The sequence below is a fragment of the Phoenix dactylifera genome, chromosome 5 (genome assembly GCF_009389715.1).
Source record: "Phoenix dactylifera cultivar Barhee BC4 chromosome 5, palm_55x_up_171113_PBpolish2nd_filt_p, whole genome shotgun sequence".
NCBI classification, from domain to species: domain Eukaryota; kingdom Viridiplantae; phylum Streptophyta; class Magnoliopsida; order Arecales; family Arecaceae; genus Phoenix; species Phoenix dactylifera.
This window is the reverse complement of record NC_052396.1, coordinates 14,153,625-14,168,599: the sequence shown is the minus strand read 5'-3', so window position 1 is coordinate 14,168,599 and position 14,975 is coordinate 14,153,625. Positions and strand designations below refer to the sequence as shown.

General features: G+C 37.1%; 1 protein-coding gene across 1 annotated transcript; it reads left to right on the top strand.

Moving 5' to 3' along the window:
- Positions 1 to 318: 318 nt before the first annotated feature.
- LOC103723797 (thiol-disulfide oxidoreductase LTO1) lies at positions 319 to 14,680 on the top strand. The gene is made up of 7 exons (XM_008814833.3): positions 319 to 514; positions 601 to 844; positions 3,068 to 3,324; positions 3,412 to 3,524; positions 8,123 to 8,270; positions 13,742 to 13,879; positions 14,215 to 14,680. The coding sequence occupies exons 1-7, from the start codon at positions 425 to 427 to the stop codon at positions 14,290 to 14,292; spliced, it is 1,068 nt and encodes a 355-aa protein (XP_008813055.1). The 5' UTR covers positions 319 to 424; the 3' UTR covers positions 14,293 to 14,680.
- The last annotated feature ends 295 nt before the right edge of the window (positions 14,681 to 14,975 follow it).

Below are 14,975 nucleotides of genomic sequence, written 5' to 3'. Positions count from 1 at the left end.
AACTTTTTTTGCAATGCCTTGGATCACATCATGCACAAATTTCAAAGCATGCTAATTTTTTTAATCTATCTGCACATATCTTAAAGTAGGTATTGAGCGATCCAACGGAAGTTGTGAAAATAACCATTCTTTTGTCCGACAGATACAGCCCGAACCCGCTGTCCGAAAGAAGGATTCACCTTCCTTCGCGTGAATCACCGTTGGATCTCGCAATGGTCACTTCGAGAGCCGTACAAGCCGATGGATGAGAGGAGACGGGGTCCTTTGCGAGCTGTGCGGGGCGAGATCCAACGGTCGAATGACGAAAGAACATAAATCTATCTTTCCTCGCCGAGCTGCTGAAGCGGTTCGTGTATTGAGTTGCGGAGAGGAGGTTGGTGAAATCAGAGAGCAAGCAGCTAGCGGGAGCTCGTTGGTCTCATCGATGGCGAGCATCTCGGCCGCCCTCGCCATCTCGCAACCTCCAATCCTCTCCTTTGCCCGCACTTCTCTCACCTCCACACCACCATTCAAGGTCTCTCTCTCGCTCGGTCTCTGTGTGTGTGTGTTCGAAGGTGTGTTTGTTTTGCTTCCTTCTATTTATACGGTGATGGTTTGCAGAGGACATTGGGATTTCCACTCAAGTGCTGGGCGCGGCATTCTCCTGAGGTGGATGAGGAGACGTCAAAGAAGACTTCCCTTTGGGGCATTTCTACATCCACTTGGCGCGCGGGTCTTGGAACGCTTGGGTTCCTTGAGACCGGGTATCTTACCTACTTGAAACTCACAGATTCTGAAGCCTTCTGCCCTGTCGGAGGCGGCAGCTGCAGCGACGTCCTTAACAGCGACTACTCCTCTGTCTTCGGTACTTCTTAGGGAAACTGTTCCTCTTATATTCCGTTTCTCCTAACTTGCCAAGTAATGGTGTTGTGCATATACTGTAATTCTTAAAGATGCTGATTCTTGGAATCTTGTTGCATGCATTCTTCTTCTAAAAGAAGGATCTTGATTTTAGTGAAGAGATATTGTACTCCTAATGATCCATCTAAAAGAATCTAGCACCTTTTTGTAAACTGAGATACCAGAGGTCTAAAAAATTTTGTTTTTGGCTGGATTTGAGGCGTTGGGGCAATGTGTTAGACTTTAGTTTTAGTAATTGAGTTAAAAAGTCAAACTATATTCAAACAACATCAATTGAAACAAGGAAAGCTAAAAATAAAGAAAGTAAAAAAAAATGGACATTCTTTTAAAGTATAAGAATGTATTGTTTAGATCCTATGTACCATTTCTATGGTTGCTGTGAAAACAAATCAGAAATAATTTTGTTCGATTGTTCAATTGTTCAAAAAGTCATGTTTAGAATATGATATAGCATTTTACTGATTCATGGAAATCTAGCATATGGTAATAGAAAAACATATGAAATTTAGGCTTTAGGATAGCCCAATAGCACCCTCCCCCAAAAAAATAAAAGAAAAAAGGAAAAAAGAAGGGGAAAAAATCCTCTAAATTTCTCTGGACTGTACCATATGCTTCCAAACCTCCCTGCAAATTTCAAAACCTTAAGTTCAGTATAGAGAAAATACTTTGTGGCATCCAAAGCTATAAAGAATTCACAAGAAATTAGCATAAAATGCTCTACATGCTATAGTGTTAACATCATAAGTTAATACTAGCAAAAACTTAAATTTTCAAGAAACATTGACCCACGATCAGGAGGAGTTACAGGATAGGAGAAGGCTGAAGGAGAGGTGACTATGGTAGTTCGATGGGGGCCATGTCTTCAAAGCAAATAGGTGAGGGCCTGTAGGGAAGTGTGCGGTGTTTTTTGGATATGAAACTTTTTAGACCATTCCAAGTACTTTATCTTTACCTCTTCCTATACCTAAACAACCCTTATGCCATTCCTACCATTATCCCCTTTCTTGTAACATACTACCTCAAGCGCAATGGCTAAGAACGGCATCACCCATTCCAAGCAAAAAATGACTGAAAAACCGGCCACTGCCCTTAGTTTGAGCATCCCATCTTCCATTCTCAAGCAGGAGCTTTGATCTTGGAGGAACTTCTCGTGATTACAAGTAGTGAGACCAAGCTTGGAAGATGTGAGATTATTGTGAAAACTATGACCACCATGTGAGATGGCATTATCTTATAGGGCACCAACAATGGTATCTATGGGATTTGGGAAGATAAGGAAGGTATTTTAGGCTAGTGGGGAGAAGCATGGGGAGATGTATTAGAAAGATGTAGAAGCAACTCCGCTGAATGATAAATAACCATTATTTAGGTCAAAGCAAACAACAACCAATAATTTGTGAGATTTTATAAGTTGTAGCTAAGGTAAGGTGATAAGGCATTAAGGGTAAAGATATGTGTATTATGATCAACTTGACCACCTAGTTAATAACAAGACCATCCCAAAGCCCGAGCCTTGCTTGGGCTACCCAGGCCATTCCTGGCTGCTCAGACACCTGCTAGGCAGCTTAGCTGCACACAAGGTTGCCGAGATGGAAGGGCCCTAGGCTAGGGTGTTGGAGCTCCTCCTAAACCTAGGTTCTATAGGTCTCCTATGTCTGAAACATTGTTGCCCGGTACTAGAATAGCAGCCATTCTCAATTTGGACCATGGGCTTTTGTGTAGCAATGCAAGGGGTATCTCTTATTTGTAAAGGTTCTGATGCTTTCCAATCTACGCATATTTTCTATATACCTTTTCAATGATAATCAATGTCATATTTTCTTACCAGATGATTGCTCTTTAGGGTCCTATTCCTTGTCCAGGTTCTAGTACACTCCTTTTGATTTTTCCTTATGTCTCTGCATGGATCAAAGCAGAACTACAATGGACTCTTGTATGAACTGACCTAGTTTCTAGGACTAATCCGAGGAGCAAAAAAGCTAGATGACCTTATATATGGTCCCACCTCCTCTGAAGCAAAATCTGGTTTTTCCCCTCTTTCTGTCTTTTAAGTTGAATAGTTATTTTCTTTTTCATCTGATCTAGACATTCCATAATGTCTTGCTACTTACATTGCAGGTGGCATGTTTGAAAGAGGATTCATGATTGCTCATTTTGCATTTGCCAGGTGTTCCTCTTCCGCTGGTTGGCATGCTTGCATATGGATTGGTTGCATTGCTTTCTCTGCAGCAGACTGGGAAGCATTTGCTCAATGAACTTGGTGAAACTGATATACGCTTGATTTTACTTGGGACGACTACCTCGATGGCAACAGCAAGTGCTTATTTTCTGTATCTTCTAAGCACAACATTTGCTGGAACATCTTGTTCATACTGTCTGATCTCAGCTATTCTGTCTTTCATCTTATTTTTCATTACTGTCAAGGTGGGACAAGCAAGTTTCTTCAAGCAGAAGATTTACCCTTAGAAATTATCGGAAGATAGTTTATTTCAACTTCTCTCTCTTTGGTAGGACTTTGATCTGGAAGAAATCCAAAAGGTGGTGGGTTTACAGTTGGTTATTGCCGGCATAGTTGTTACCATTTTAACAAATTCATATACAACAGCTACTCAACAGTTTTCTGGGTGAGTGTTTCTTGCTCACATGGTCATAAATATATTTCTTATAAGATGTTCTTGTTTATGCTAGTAGTGCCATCAAGTCATGACATAGTTATTGATGTTTTACAGGACCACTTAGGAAGTTTTTTGTTGCCTACTATATTTCAATTTGAGTCTCCTCCTTTCTTACATAGTAGAGTCCCTTGTGCATAAAAATTGAGGATAGATTGTTTACGCTACATTTATAGGCTTCACTGAAAAAAACTGGTTCTGGGCATCTATTAGTTCAAAAGTGTTTCTATCTAAGGTGTCACTAAGCTGATATATAGTGATGCTTTTAGGTAGTTAGGCCATGATATATATATTTTGCACCTGTTAGTGGAGTGTAACATCTGCTTAGAAACTTCCATAGCATCAGATTGTCTTCGTTGCTTTGTCCGGTTAAGCGCCATACCATTGTCTATAAAATTGATTAGGGTTTGGCTAGATTATGCAACAGAAATCCCCTTAAGGTTGAAAATGTCACATGCTGGTGACTCACTCCATTGTGGTACTATGCCCGTATTTTGCACACAATGGGCATGGCCAGTGGTGCTGGCTCCCAAGGGCATGGGGAGATGCACATATTTTGGGACCTTTTTTCTTTGAAAAACAGAACTGTTCTTAACTTCTTTTCCAAGGCTGTTAGGTGTTATTTTATGCAAAAGCAAGGATTAAAATCAAGAAATAATATCCTACAATCTAGAATCAAGACATATATGCTTGCCGATTGTTATACAATGTATATTTATTTAAGGTAATATGGCATAGTATTACTCCATACCAGGGCATTTGCACCAAAAATCAGACACTGGATGATTAGAATACACAACATTTATTGCTAAAACACCTCATATAATAAATCTAATGAACAACTTATGTAAGTCATGCTAGAATATTAATGCGTTCTGTTATTTTCATATGAATTTTGTCCAAGGTTATCAAATTGCCTAGGCAAGGCCGTGTACCCCAATATGGCCTAGGTGGGTGCCCAGGAAGCTTCCTAGGGATGAAAGCCCTCCGAGCTTTTATTATGCATACATTTAAACATATGCATAAATAAGCACGTGTCTATATCACATATACTCTTGGTTCACCATACATCATATCACGAAAACTGATTTTCACACTTAAAAAATTTCGAAGATCAAAATCCACCAGAAGAAGGAGAGCAGCAACAGCATTGCTGCCACTATAGCAGCTAGCAAGCTACACGATATATCCAGGTAGTCAGCCCCTAGCAAGAAGCAAAAGGAACAGGAGGAAGAGGAAGGCAAGATGTAGCAGCCAACAGGTTGCAAGGCGACACCAACAACCAACCATCAAATGGAGGAGGCAAGCAGAACAGAAAAAAAATTCCAAAGTAAGGCCAGATGAAGAAGAGGTAGTAGAGGAATAGAAAGATGAATAAAAAATAAGAGGAAGAAAAAGAGAAGATGACATTGGTCTGAAGAAGAAGAAAGAAAGAAGAGATGTTCAGCTCACTAGCTACTACTAGGTTGGCCATAGTCTTTGATTCCCTTCTACATGTCTGACATGGGGCTTGGAGAGGGAAAGAAAATGTGAAAAGAAACCCTTAGAGAAATTGGGTTTAATTGGACTTAGTCTCAGCAGCTTGGCCAAATTAAGCACCTAGGTGGCTGCCTATGCACCTAGGTAGCCGCTTTTAACAACACTAACTTTGTTTTAACTTTGACATCTTGTTTTAATTGCAATCTAAGATGCAGAACTTAACAATTAAACTATATTTTCACTCATATCAAACCAAGTTGTGATCTACATTATAGTTAATAACATAAGCTGCTTCTCTATTCATTGATATGTTGGTGGGCTAAAACCAAATTTTGTAAGGCTACTTATGTGACTGCTATTGCATCCTCTAATTAGTTTAGCTGACTTTCCCAAAAGAGAAAAAAATCATAGTATTTCATTTAATTACTATCAAAATGAGTTCAATTTGGTTAGGGATTTCTTTAGCTTTTTATGGTATCAATATAGCTGCAAATATCTCTTTGTATATGGGATATGCAGATGGAACATGCATAAAACAATTTTTCTATTAGTGAAGATATCTTCTCTCCTTTAAATCCCTCCAAGGCATCCAAAAATAATTAAAGCTCAAAGCATCTAAGCTATTTCCTATTCTTTCATGCTTGTCTGTGCCAACTGCATTCAGCAATTTGATATATCAAAACATTTGTAATTAACTGTTGCCAGAAGCAATAAGCATATTAACTATACAGGCTGTTAGAAACCATGTTTGTTCAAGCAAAATAATCCCATTTCATCACAGTCCTGGCTAATGTGGTGATTATGCAATCTAAGGATATAATTTAAGTATAAGGTAAGGTTCGCCGTTTCGGTACCGGACTCTGTACCGGTGCCACATTAGCACAGTGTCGGTACGGTATGGTACAGAGTTTTTTTGGCATATCAAATGTCGGAATGCTACTCGTATTGGGTGCCGGTATTGAATCGGTATGATATGGTACGCCCTGTACCGCCCAGTTCGGGCCGGTACGGCATACCTTGGTATAAGGTAATGTCTAAGAGCTTATTGGATATAATTGTGTAAAGTAATGTATAATACACATTTTCAGTATCAGAAATTTCCACTACCTTTTATCCCCACTACCAGTCGCAATAAATTAGTTTCCCCAGCCATTAATGAGCTCAAAAATCTCTCTAAATGTAAGTAGAGAAAAAATCTAGTGATCTAGCTATTGGGTCATTGGTATCTACCACATTCAAATTTCTGCTAATCGAAAGAGTTTCCCATTTTAATCTGTCATTGGGCCACCTGAATCTAACAGCCAGAGTTTCCTACCTTTTCCACTTTCAGCTAACGGTGTTAATCATATGGCCAAACTAAATTCTAATTCTACATGAGAGATGTGGTTTCCAATATGAAAAAAAGGTTAGGATATACTATTCCAGTTACTCTTATCATCAAATTCCACATTTAAAATATTTCCGAGGAAAGTTATTCAAGATATACATTACTTGCAACATGGAAGAGCCAAAAAAAAGTGATATCACAACTTTACAGCTGCATAGCATGCAATGTTTTGAAATGTGGTTTAGCGGCTCCATATGCACCCACATATGTGGATGCACTGTGTTGCCTATATGGAGTTAGTATATGCAGACATGCGACATATGGATTGAAAAAGCAGTTCATTTAGCATTAGAAGCCGCATATGTGGCCCACTTGGCATTGTCCAGTTCAATATGTGAGCCCTCTTAGCATTTTGGAACCACATATTTGGCCTGCCCTTATGTGGGCCTGCACAGATGAAGCAACTCCAAGTTGATAGTTAGGTTTCATGTGGGTTTTAGGTGAGTCTGATACAGGTATTACTAATGTTGAATGTTGACTATGTTATAGTTGTTGCTATTAGGTACAAATACTAAGTAATAATCACTAGGTGTTAGTTTCTTTATTTTCCTTTTTTTAAGCTATATGGTGTTAATTTGTCACCATCATAGTTCGAACCAAGGTTGGCAGAACCGGTTTCGAGCACTATATCGGTTCCTCAGCGGCATGAGTCAGTATGGGCCGTGTCGGGCTAGTATCGACAGAGGAGAGGGCACGCAGACCGTGGGAGAGAAAAAAAGAGGGAGAGAGGAAGGGGAGGGCGGGAGGTCGGGGGATGCCGACGGAGGCTGCGAGAGGCGAGGCCGCAGTCGGACCCTTGTTTCGTTCGAAATAGGAGAACCGACCGCGGCCTCGCCTCTCGCGGCCTCCGCTGGCCTCCGTCAGCCTCTTGGCCTCTCCCTCTTCCTCCCTCCACCGCTCGCTCTCTCTTTCCTTCTCGTTCTCCAGCTCTGGCAACGGGTTTCGTTTTCGTTGCTGGAATTGTACTGGTGAGCAGCCGTTACGGCTCGGAATGGCCGGAACTGCACAGTTCGGAACAGTTCCACCGACCTTGGTTCGAACTTTTGACCTCCCTGAATGACAAAACTTCATTATTGTTCCTATTATTGTATTTAATATATTATATTTACTTTTAAAAATATTAAAAATAGTAACCATATATGAACCCTTATATATGGCCGCATAATGCATGATCCGCCATATGCACTATATAGTCCCTTGACCACCCACATACGACAGCCACCTTTTAAAACGTTGATGGCATGAAAAGAAAGTGTTTACCCTCTCAACGTTCATGCACTTCACAAATGATAGAAATAGAACTAAACCATCTTTCCTTGTTTTATTTTATAGAGCATTTTGCATGTATTTCATTTTCAATGGGAACATTGAGCATTGACCATATCATTTTGTATGTCTTCATGAGGTAGGCAAGAATTTAATCTACCTTGCAGTTATTTGTGATATCCTCATATAGTCCTACTATTCTTTGCTACATGACTTACATAGAATCTTGACACTATAGAGGCAATTTATGCTTGTTTTATATGTGTATACACAAAACAATTGTTGATGTTAATGATAATTGTTACAATGATTGCTTGCTTTGTTATGTTATATGTCATTTTCTGTTACATTTTGTTGCTTTTTTCTTTTTTCTATGAGAAAATATTTGATTTGCTTGTGCTCTTTCTAATTTATACAGCTCAAATGACATTACTCTTGAACCATATGAAACTAAGATAACAAACAGATCAAGTCCATTTGCTCTATCTCTTGCAAAACACCTGCACTCCATAGGTGCTAAGATGTATGGAGCTTTCTGGTGCTCTCACTGTAATGAACAGAAGCAGGTATGATCTTCTACAAGCTCTTTATATCTGTCAAAAAACTGATTGTAGATGTAAGAATTGAGTAATTAGAAACTGTTAGATTGGGCTTTGCTCTATTTGAAACTTAATATTCAGATGTAATAAGATGAATCATTAATCAGTTTTTGTGAATTTATTTTTCTGAGCACTTTGGTTATCTTTCCCCTATTGTTTTCTGGCTAAGGTATCCTTTCCAGTGAAAATGAGTGAATTGACTATTAGCTGATATATGGTTCCTAAATATTTTAAAGTTTCCATTATTTTTTTGATTGGTGACTTGGGTAATTATATGTTTGAGGCCATAGTTATATCCTTTTAATTATAATCAGTATTAATAATTACTGGCATGCAAGGTTAAGCAGCATATGTGAAATCTAAGAACAGGTATCAGATATACAGTGTACCTGTATTAGTTTGGTAATTAGTGACCGGATTGAGAGTTAATTGAAACATATAAATGTTCAGACGATATGATACCTATAAATTCTGTAATATACCCTTTGCTTCATATGCTATATATGCTAAAAGATGTTGCAGTAAGTTGGGTATGTGATACAGTGTTTAAATCCAAAAACAGTAACCCTTTGACGACAAGCTTTTTTGTGAAAGTTACAACTTACAAGGTCATTCTTCTAACCAATTTTGATTACATTCCCTCTTTAAAGCTGACAAAAACTTACATAAAGGTGAAAGTGATGTTGCTTGTTCTGTAGTGCTTAAGACATCCCTTAAGTTTGAAGGATTTTGGCCTTTAGGGAAAAATCATTTATTTGTATGTATCTTTGTGCACAAGAATATCAAGCACATTTGATCATGGAGATGGGTGCAAACCTGTTACTATGCCACCAGTCTTAGAGTGATATACGTGTATTAGTTGTTGGAGAGGAGAGTTGGGAGATTGGAGTGACTTGACTTCTAGCAACAAACTTAAAATCACATAATGGACTTATTATGATGTTGATAGAGCAAGATGTAGCTCTAATATGAATGATTTAGTGAAGGACTCATAAAGCTAACCCAAATAATGGGGGTGGGGCTTGATGTAGTTGGTCTCATAGTAACATTGATAGGGCATTTAAGATCTAAAAATAGTCCGCACCAAAAAGAAATCTAAAACTAATGAGAGGACCTCAGGACAGTGGAGAGATAAGGTTGTCATTTCAGGTTGATTGTGCTATTGGGGGAGAGAGAAACAATAGCTAAATCCATGGGAGATGCATGAATGTTGGTGTGTGTTGTAGAATTTACTTTCAATTAAACTAAAAAATTCTCAAATTAGGGGTTCTCCTATGTTTATTTCATTGAATCATATAATTGATTTTATGATTCTAGATGTTGGCATCAGGGATCTCATGATTTGACATATGTATTACATACCATGTCAATGGTGAAAGTCACTTGGTGTTTACATGGAGTTATTATAGTGCCCATGTTAAAAACTTACTATTTATTCGACTACATATTGTCTTTGATAATTCTTTGAAGTTATTCTTATCCTTAGAAACTAAGGATATTATTATCCCTGCTAGCAGTATGAAGAAAAGCTACATTACATAGATGCCTGAGGCTGTCTTTTTCACCACTGAAAATGGATGCTTACCACACCATAATAAAGAGTGCTCTCTGAGGATCATCTCGATCAAATTTATAATTTGTTGCCAATAAATTTCTTCTTCTTCTTCTTTTTTCCTTGATAGAAGAAGTGGGCATAGCCCCTGTACAAAAAGAAGAAAGAAAGGAAGAAAAAGTAAACTAATGAACAAAACAAACACCACAACTATCAGCTGACAGAAGTAAAGAAAGAGGGGGTGAAAAATTATTGAACCAACAATAGAAACTGCCACGACTTTGCCGGTGCATTTCCGACAATTATTATATAGCTTAAAAGTACATATTATCTCACATTTTGGTTGAGAAATGGTCCTACAATGCTTCCACTTAGGGTATGTTTCTAAGAATCAGAAGCATCGAAGCTTAAGTTCTAAGAATTTGTGTTCTATGAACTTGAGTTTTGTTTTGTTTAGTTTTCTTCGCGAGGAAGTCTATGCATATGAAGTGCAACTGGCATTAAAATTGTCATTAATTCTCACTAATAATAATTACAAGTTGAATACTGCTTACATAGCCCATTCATAAGGAGGAGCAAGTGGAACTGCATTAAAGAAACATGAATGCCTTACTCATCCACAGAGAACCTGAATTCAGAGCCCCCTATGCCAAAATCAAGCTCAGAATTTTTGTGGAAATGAGAATTGGACTCTAAACAATCTCCCAGAATTGTGCAAATCAATTAATTTCATTTTGGGCCCCACATTGAAACAAACAAACTTAGAGCCTTTGATTCGTTGCTGTTTTGAGTAAGCTTCTCAAAATCAGTCCCCACTTTCAAATTTGTTTGTTACTGTTTCCACTCATCCTCCACATCTTTTGGTGTACTACCACTTGCCATTCACATTAAGCTCCACTCTGGAGTTTATACTTGTTCACTCCCGTGCAAACTGCAACATGTTAGAACTTAAGAAATATGATAAATATTTAGGGAATAATGTTAAGTGAGCCCCTACAATGCTGTTGATTGAAATCTATAAGCTAATTAGGAAAAAAATAATCAAATAAAAAAATAAATGGTGCTCATTAGTGACAATAATCAAATTAAATGTGAAACCAGATCATATATGTAACTTCAGATTTTTGTTAAAATAACATTAAAGACCATATAAGATATCTGAAAGATCAAAATGCCATCCTTATAATTCTGACTTGTTAGTTTTGAAAAATAAAAAGCATACTACATATTAACATCAAAACAGATAAAGAAAACTCTGCAGTGTTTGTCTGTAACTATATATTTGATACCTGATATACAGTCTGATTCCATGTCCTATATGCGGCTTTGTATTTAAATCAAATCAGATGCCGAAACCTAGCAATGCTCATTCGTACCTATGTAATTCATTAAATTTGAAAATAGATTGTATATGCAAACTATAATTTTCTAAAATCAATGTCATTGTTTGTATTATATATGATTAAGAGCTAACATGTTTGCTCCTATCCAGACGCATACATGCACATACACAAATATAGGTGCGTATGTGCGTGTCTATATACATATATACATAGGTACACACACGAGTCACAGACAGACACAGACACATACACACACAAACACACACACACAGAGAGAGAGAGAGAGAGAGAGAGAGAGAGAGAGAGAGAGAGAGTGAATAAAGATCAAACCATATATGTGTATATATATATGTATATTTATATATGTATGTGTGCGTATATATATTTGAAAATTACTTGCCTACATATTAAGTCATCCCAAATGCATGTTTTAAATAGCATGATGCAATATTTTGATTTGATTTATGAATTAAGAAACTAAAACAGTTGGAATTTGGGTTCTGTAAATTTTAAATTTCTAGGTAAATAATCAATAGTTTGGGTTCTCATTTTATATAGCATAATTTAGCACACTAGATCTATTTTTCATTTTGGAATTATTTGATGCAAAGGCAAGGGGTCTACGAAACATGATTTTTGGATTATAAGCAAATTAGACCTAGTAGATCTTACCCAATAGTTTAGATCTTATTTTGGATCCCCCATCTTCAAATTTTAACCTGACAGATTTTTGTCTCAAATCTGGTCGATATTGCTGGACTTCACATACCAGATGGTGAGAGGAGATTTTATACATTTTGCTGGAATTAAATATGGGGTTTGCAAAATGAAAATATAAATACTAGATATGATCTGTATGGTCTAAAATGCCTATATACAAAAGATTTTATGTTTTGGAGGCCCGTGGATTATGCAACAAGTCTTCCCAAAATGACTTAATGTATAGGCAATGGGTCTCGAAAACCTATAATTTTTTTGTCTATAAGCACTTTAAACTTTCCAGACATATGTGATTTTTATTTTTGAATTTGGTAGTGGGTTGAAATCCTCTCCTTTACCTTCTATATGTTTCATGCCACATATTTTCTTAGTTAACATTTGATGATGGAGTTGCTATCAGAGTTTGTCATACATGCATGTACACACATATGTAGAGACACAGTTCATTTTTGGCATTACCAAACCTGCCTACTCATGCACACAAAGACACACCCACACTCCCACCAATGCCAGCAAGGATGCACACTTGAAACACATAAGTTAAAAAATTAAAATTTTTGGCAGACTTGACCATTCAAAATCAATAATAAGCTGTCTAAATTGGAGTCTATCGTGTTGATTATGATGTATACAATTAAAAATGTTTGGAAATCATATGTCCTGGTGGTCCATAACTTATGCATTAAATGGGTGCAAAAATGGATGTTCTTGATGATATGATGCGATGTTTTGCTATGGTGTAGGCATCAAAACCCATTAAATTTTGACGATCTGTTCTAAGATGCTGAAATCAGTTTGAGATTTAGGTACTCCATCATACATGTTAACACTCAAGCAAAACTAATATTCCACACTTTTGCACCCATTTGATGTATGGTTAGATATTTCCCGAACATTTATTTTCAATTTTTAGACATTTTTAGTAGTGTAGATCGTCATTGATGGTTTAGATCTCCATTCTAGGTGACCCATCATTTATTTGTAATCATTAAATCTTTTGTCAAAAATTTAAACATCTTAGTGCAAAGTCCATCTCACTCACTCTCTCTCTGTGTTTTTCTGCTTTTGAAAAAATTATCAAGATATTCATATTGTTATCATTGGCTGAATTATTATCCCAATTTTCCAATAACTAAGCTAATGAAAGATTTTCTAATGATTCACAATTCTCATGATTTATACAATTTTTTAATGAAACGTTTTAATTGTTACGGTATATTCATGATTTATATAATTCTCATTCGTGGTTGATAATGCTTTCTGTTGTTATTGGTGATAGTGCTTCTGTTGCTGCTGCTTTGTTGCTTATTATTGTTGCCCTTTCCATGCCTACCATTCTTTTGCAACATTTCTTGCTTATTGTTAAATGAATAAATATATAACTTTATCAGTGACTTTATCTATTTTCTTATGCTTTTCTATTTTGTCAGTACCTAAGTTCTTCCCACTTTTGGCAATTTATTTGTTATGTTGCAAATTCAAATTTTTTTGTCTCACTGAATTGATTTGGAGCATCAATAGTTTAGAGGTGAGATTTGATAAGGACAAGTTTGCTGTAGGAAACCAAGATACACCGAAAACATACATTGAAGAGGATAAACCTGCCCAAATCCAACCATATGTGAAAAAAAAAAAAGTAAGAAGGTCAATTAGAAGTCCAATGAGACCTTAAATAAATGGCCTATAATGAGAACAAGCACAACCAGTATAGATTCTGGAGTCTGAACATTCTTCACTATTCAAAAAATTCCTTGACCAATTTCTAATTGTTGCCTTTTTTTTGTTTGTTTGTTTGTTTTTGTTTCCTTGTATTTTCAATGTAGATGTTTGGGCGCGAGGCTGCAAAAATATTGGACTATGTTGAGTGCTTCCCCAATGGAGCTGGGAAAGGAAGAAAAATGGCGAAGGAATGTAGCGTTGTTGGTATTGAAGGCTTCCCGACGTGGGTATTAAAAGACAAGGTACCTAGTTTGTTTGTTTCCCCCAAAATACTTGCATAGATGAGATTCATCTATTTCTATCCTTAGCAGTAGTTAACAATAACGTTATAGTGGTGGACCGCCAAAGTCCTTCAAGTTGTATATGTTCATATTTATAGTTTGTTAGCCAGTATAAGACAATGCATGTCCAGATTTTGTCGAATTGATTGATCAACCTTCCTTTCGACTGCTTCCTGAGACAATGATGTTAGGTTGTAAGCTCTCTGTGAGGTGACTTGATGACATGCATGGATGTTCATCAGTTTATAGTTTTCTTCTAAGCAAATCCCATCATTTCTTGTACCTTGTTGTTTTAGGTTTTAAGTGGGGAGCAGGAATTACCAGCTCTGGCAGAAGCATCTGGATTTATTCTTGAAGATTTTCATCCTTCTTAAGCCTTGAACCAAGCCATGGAGAAATATTCACGAGCAAAACAGTTGAGATCCACCTTAGGAAGCAAGCATGTGATTGTTTGTAGCCTTATTGCCTTCCGGGGCACGATTCAGCTCAAAGATATAAAAATTTTGGCTGGTTTTTGTTAATCCTCAGTAGATAATTGTTTATAAGAAAATCGAAGTACAAAGCTACAATAGCATTCCTTGATCCAAGGAGAATACTGTACTGTTCTTAGGCTGTGGAAGTTTGAAATTGCGCCTGTATAGAAAGAATTCAGTGTCTAATGATGTATGCCTGGCTAAATATTATTGAGAATGTAATCTGTAGCCTGAACAATAAGACATCAATGCTTTGCAGTCCCCATATCGCAAAGATGTGTTTTTTTTTCCTTTTTGGTACATGCAAAGATACATGGTTACATATGAAAGTGTATTCCATAACTACTGAATTGGAGTAGTAATTGAACCTGTTCGAATTCATCAGGTAATTGTGGGAGCACACTGTGTTACCCTATCTGCTATTTTTTTAAAGTGGAATCGGCTCATTAAAGAACACTTGGTCTTTGGATCCATTGTCTACTTTGCAGTCGGTAGGGCAACCTCATTTCGGAGTCACCTAGAACTGAATGCTTCGTAGACAGCAAGCATACGTATGTGGGTATACAAACTTTGAACATGAGCAT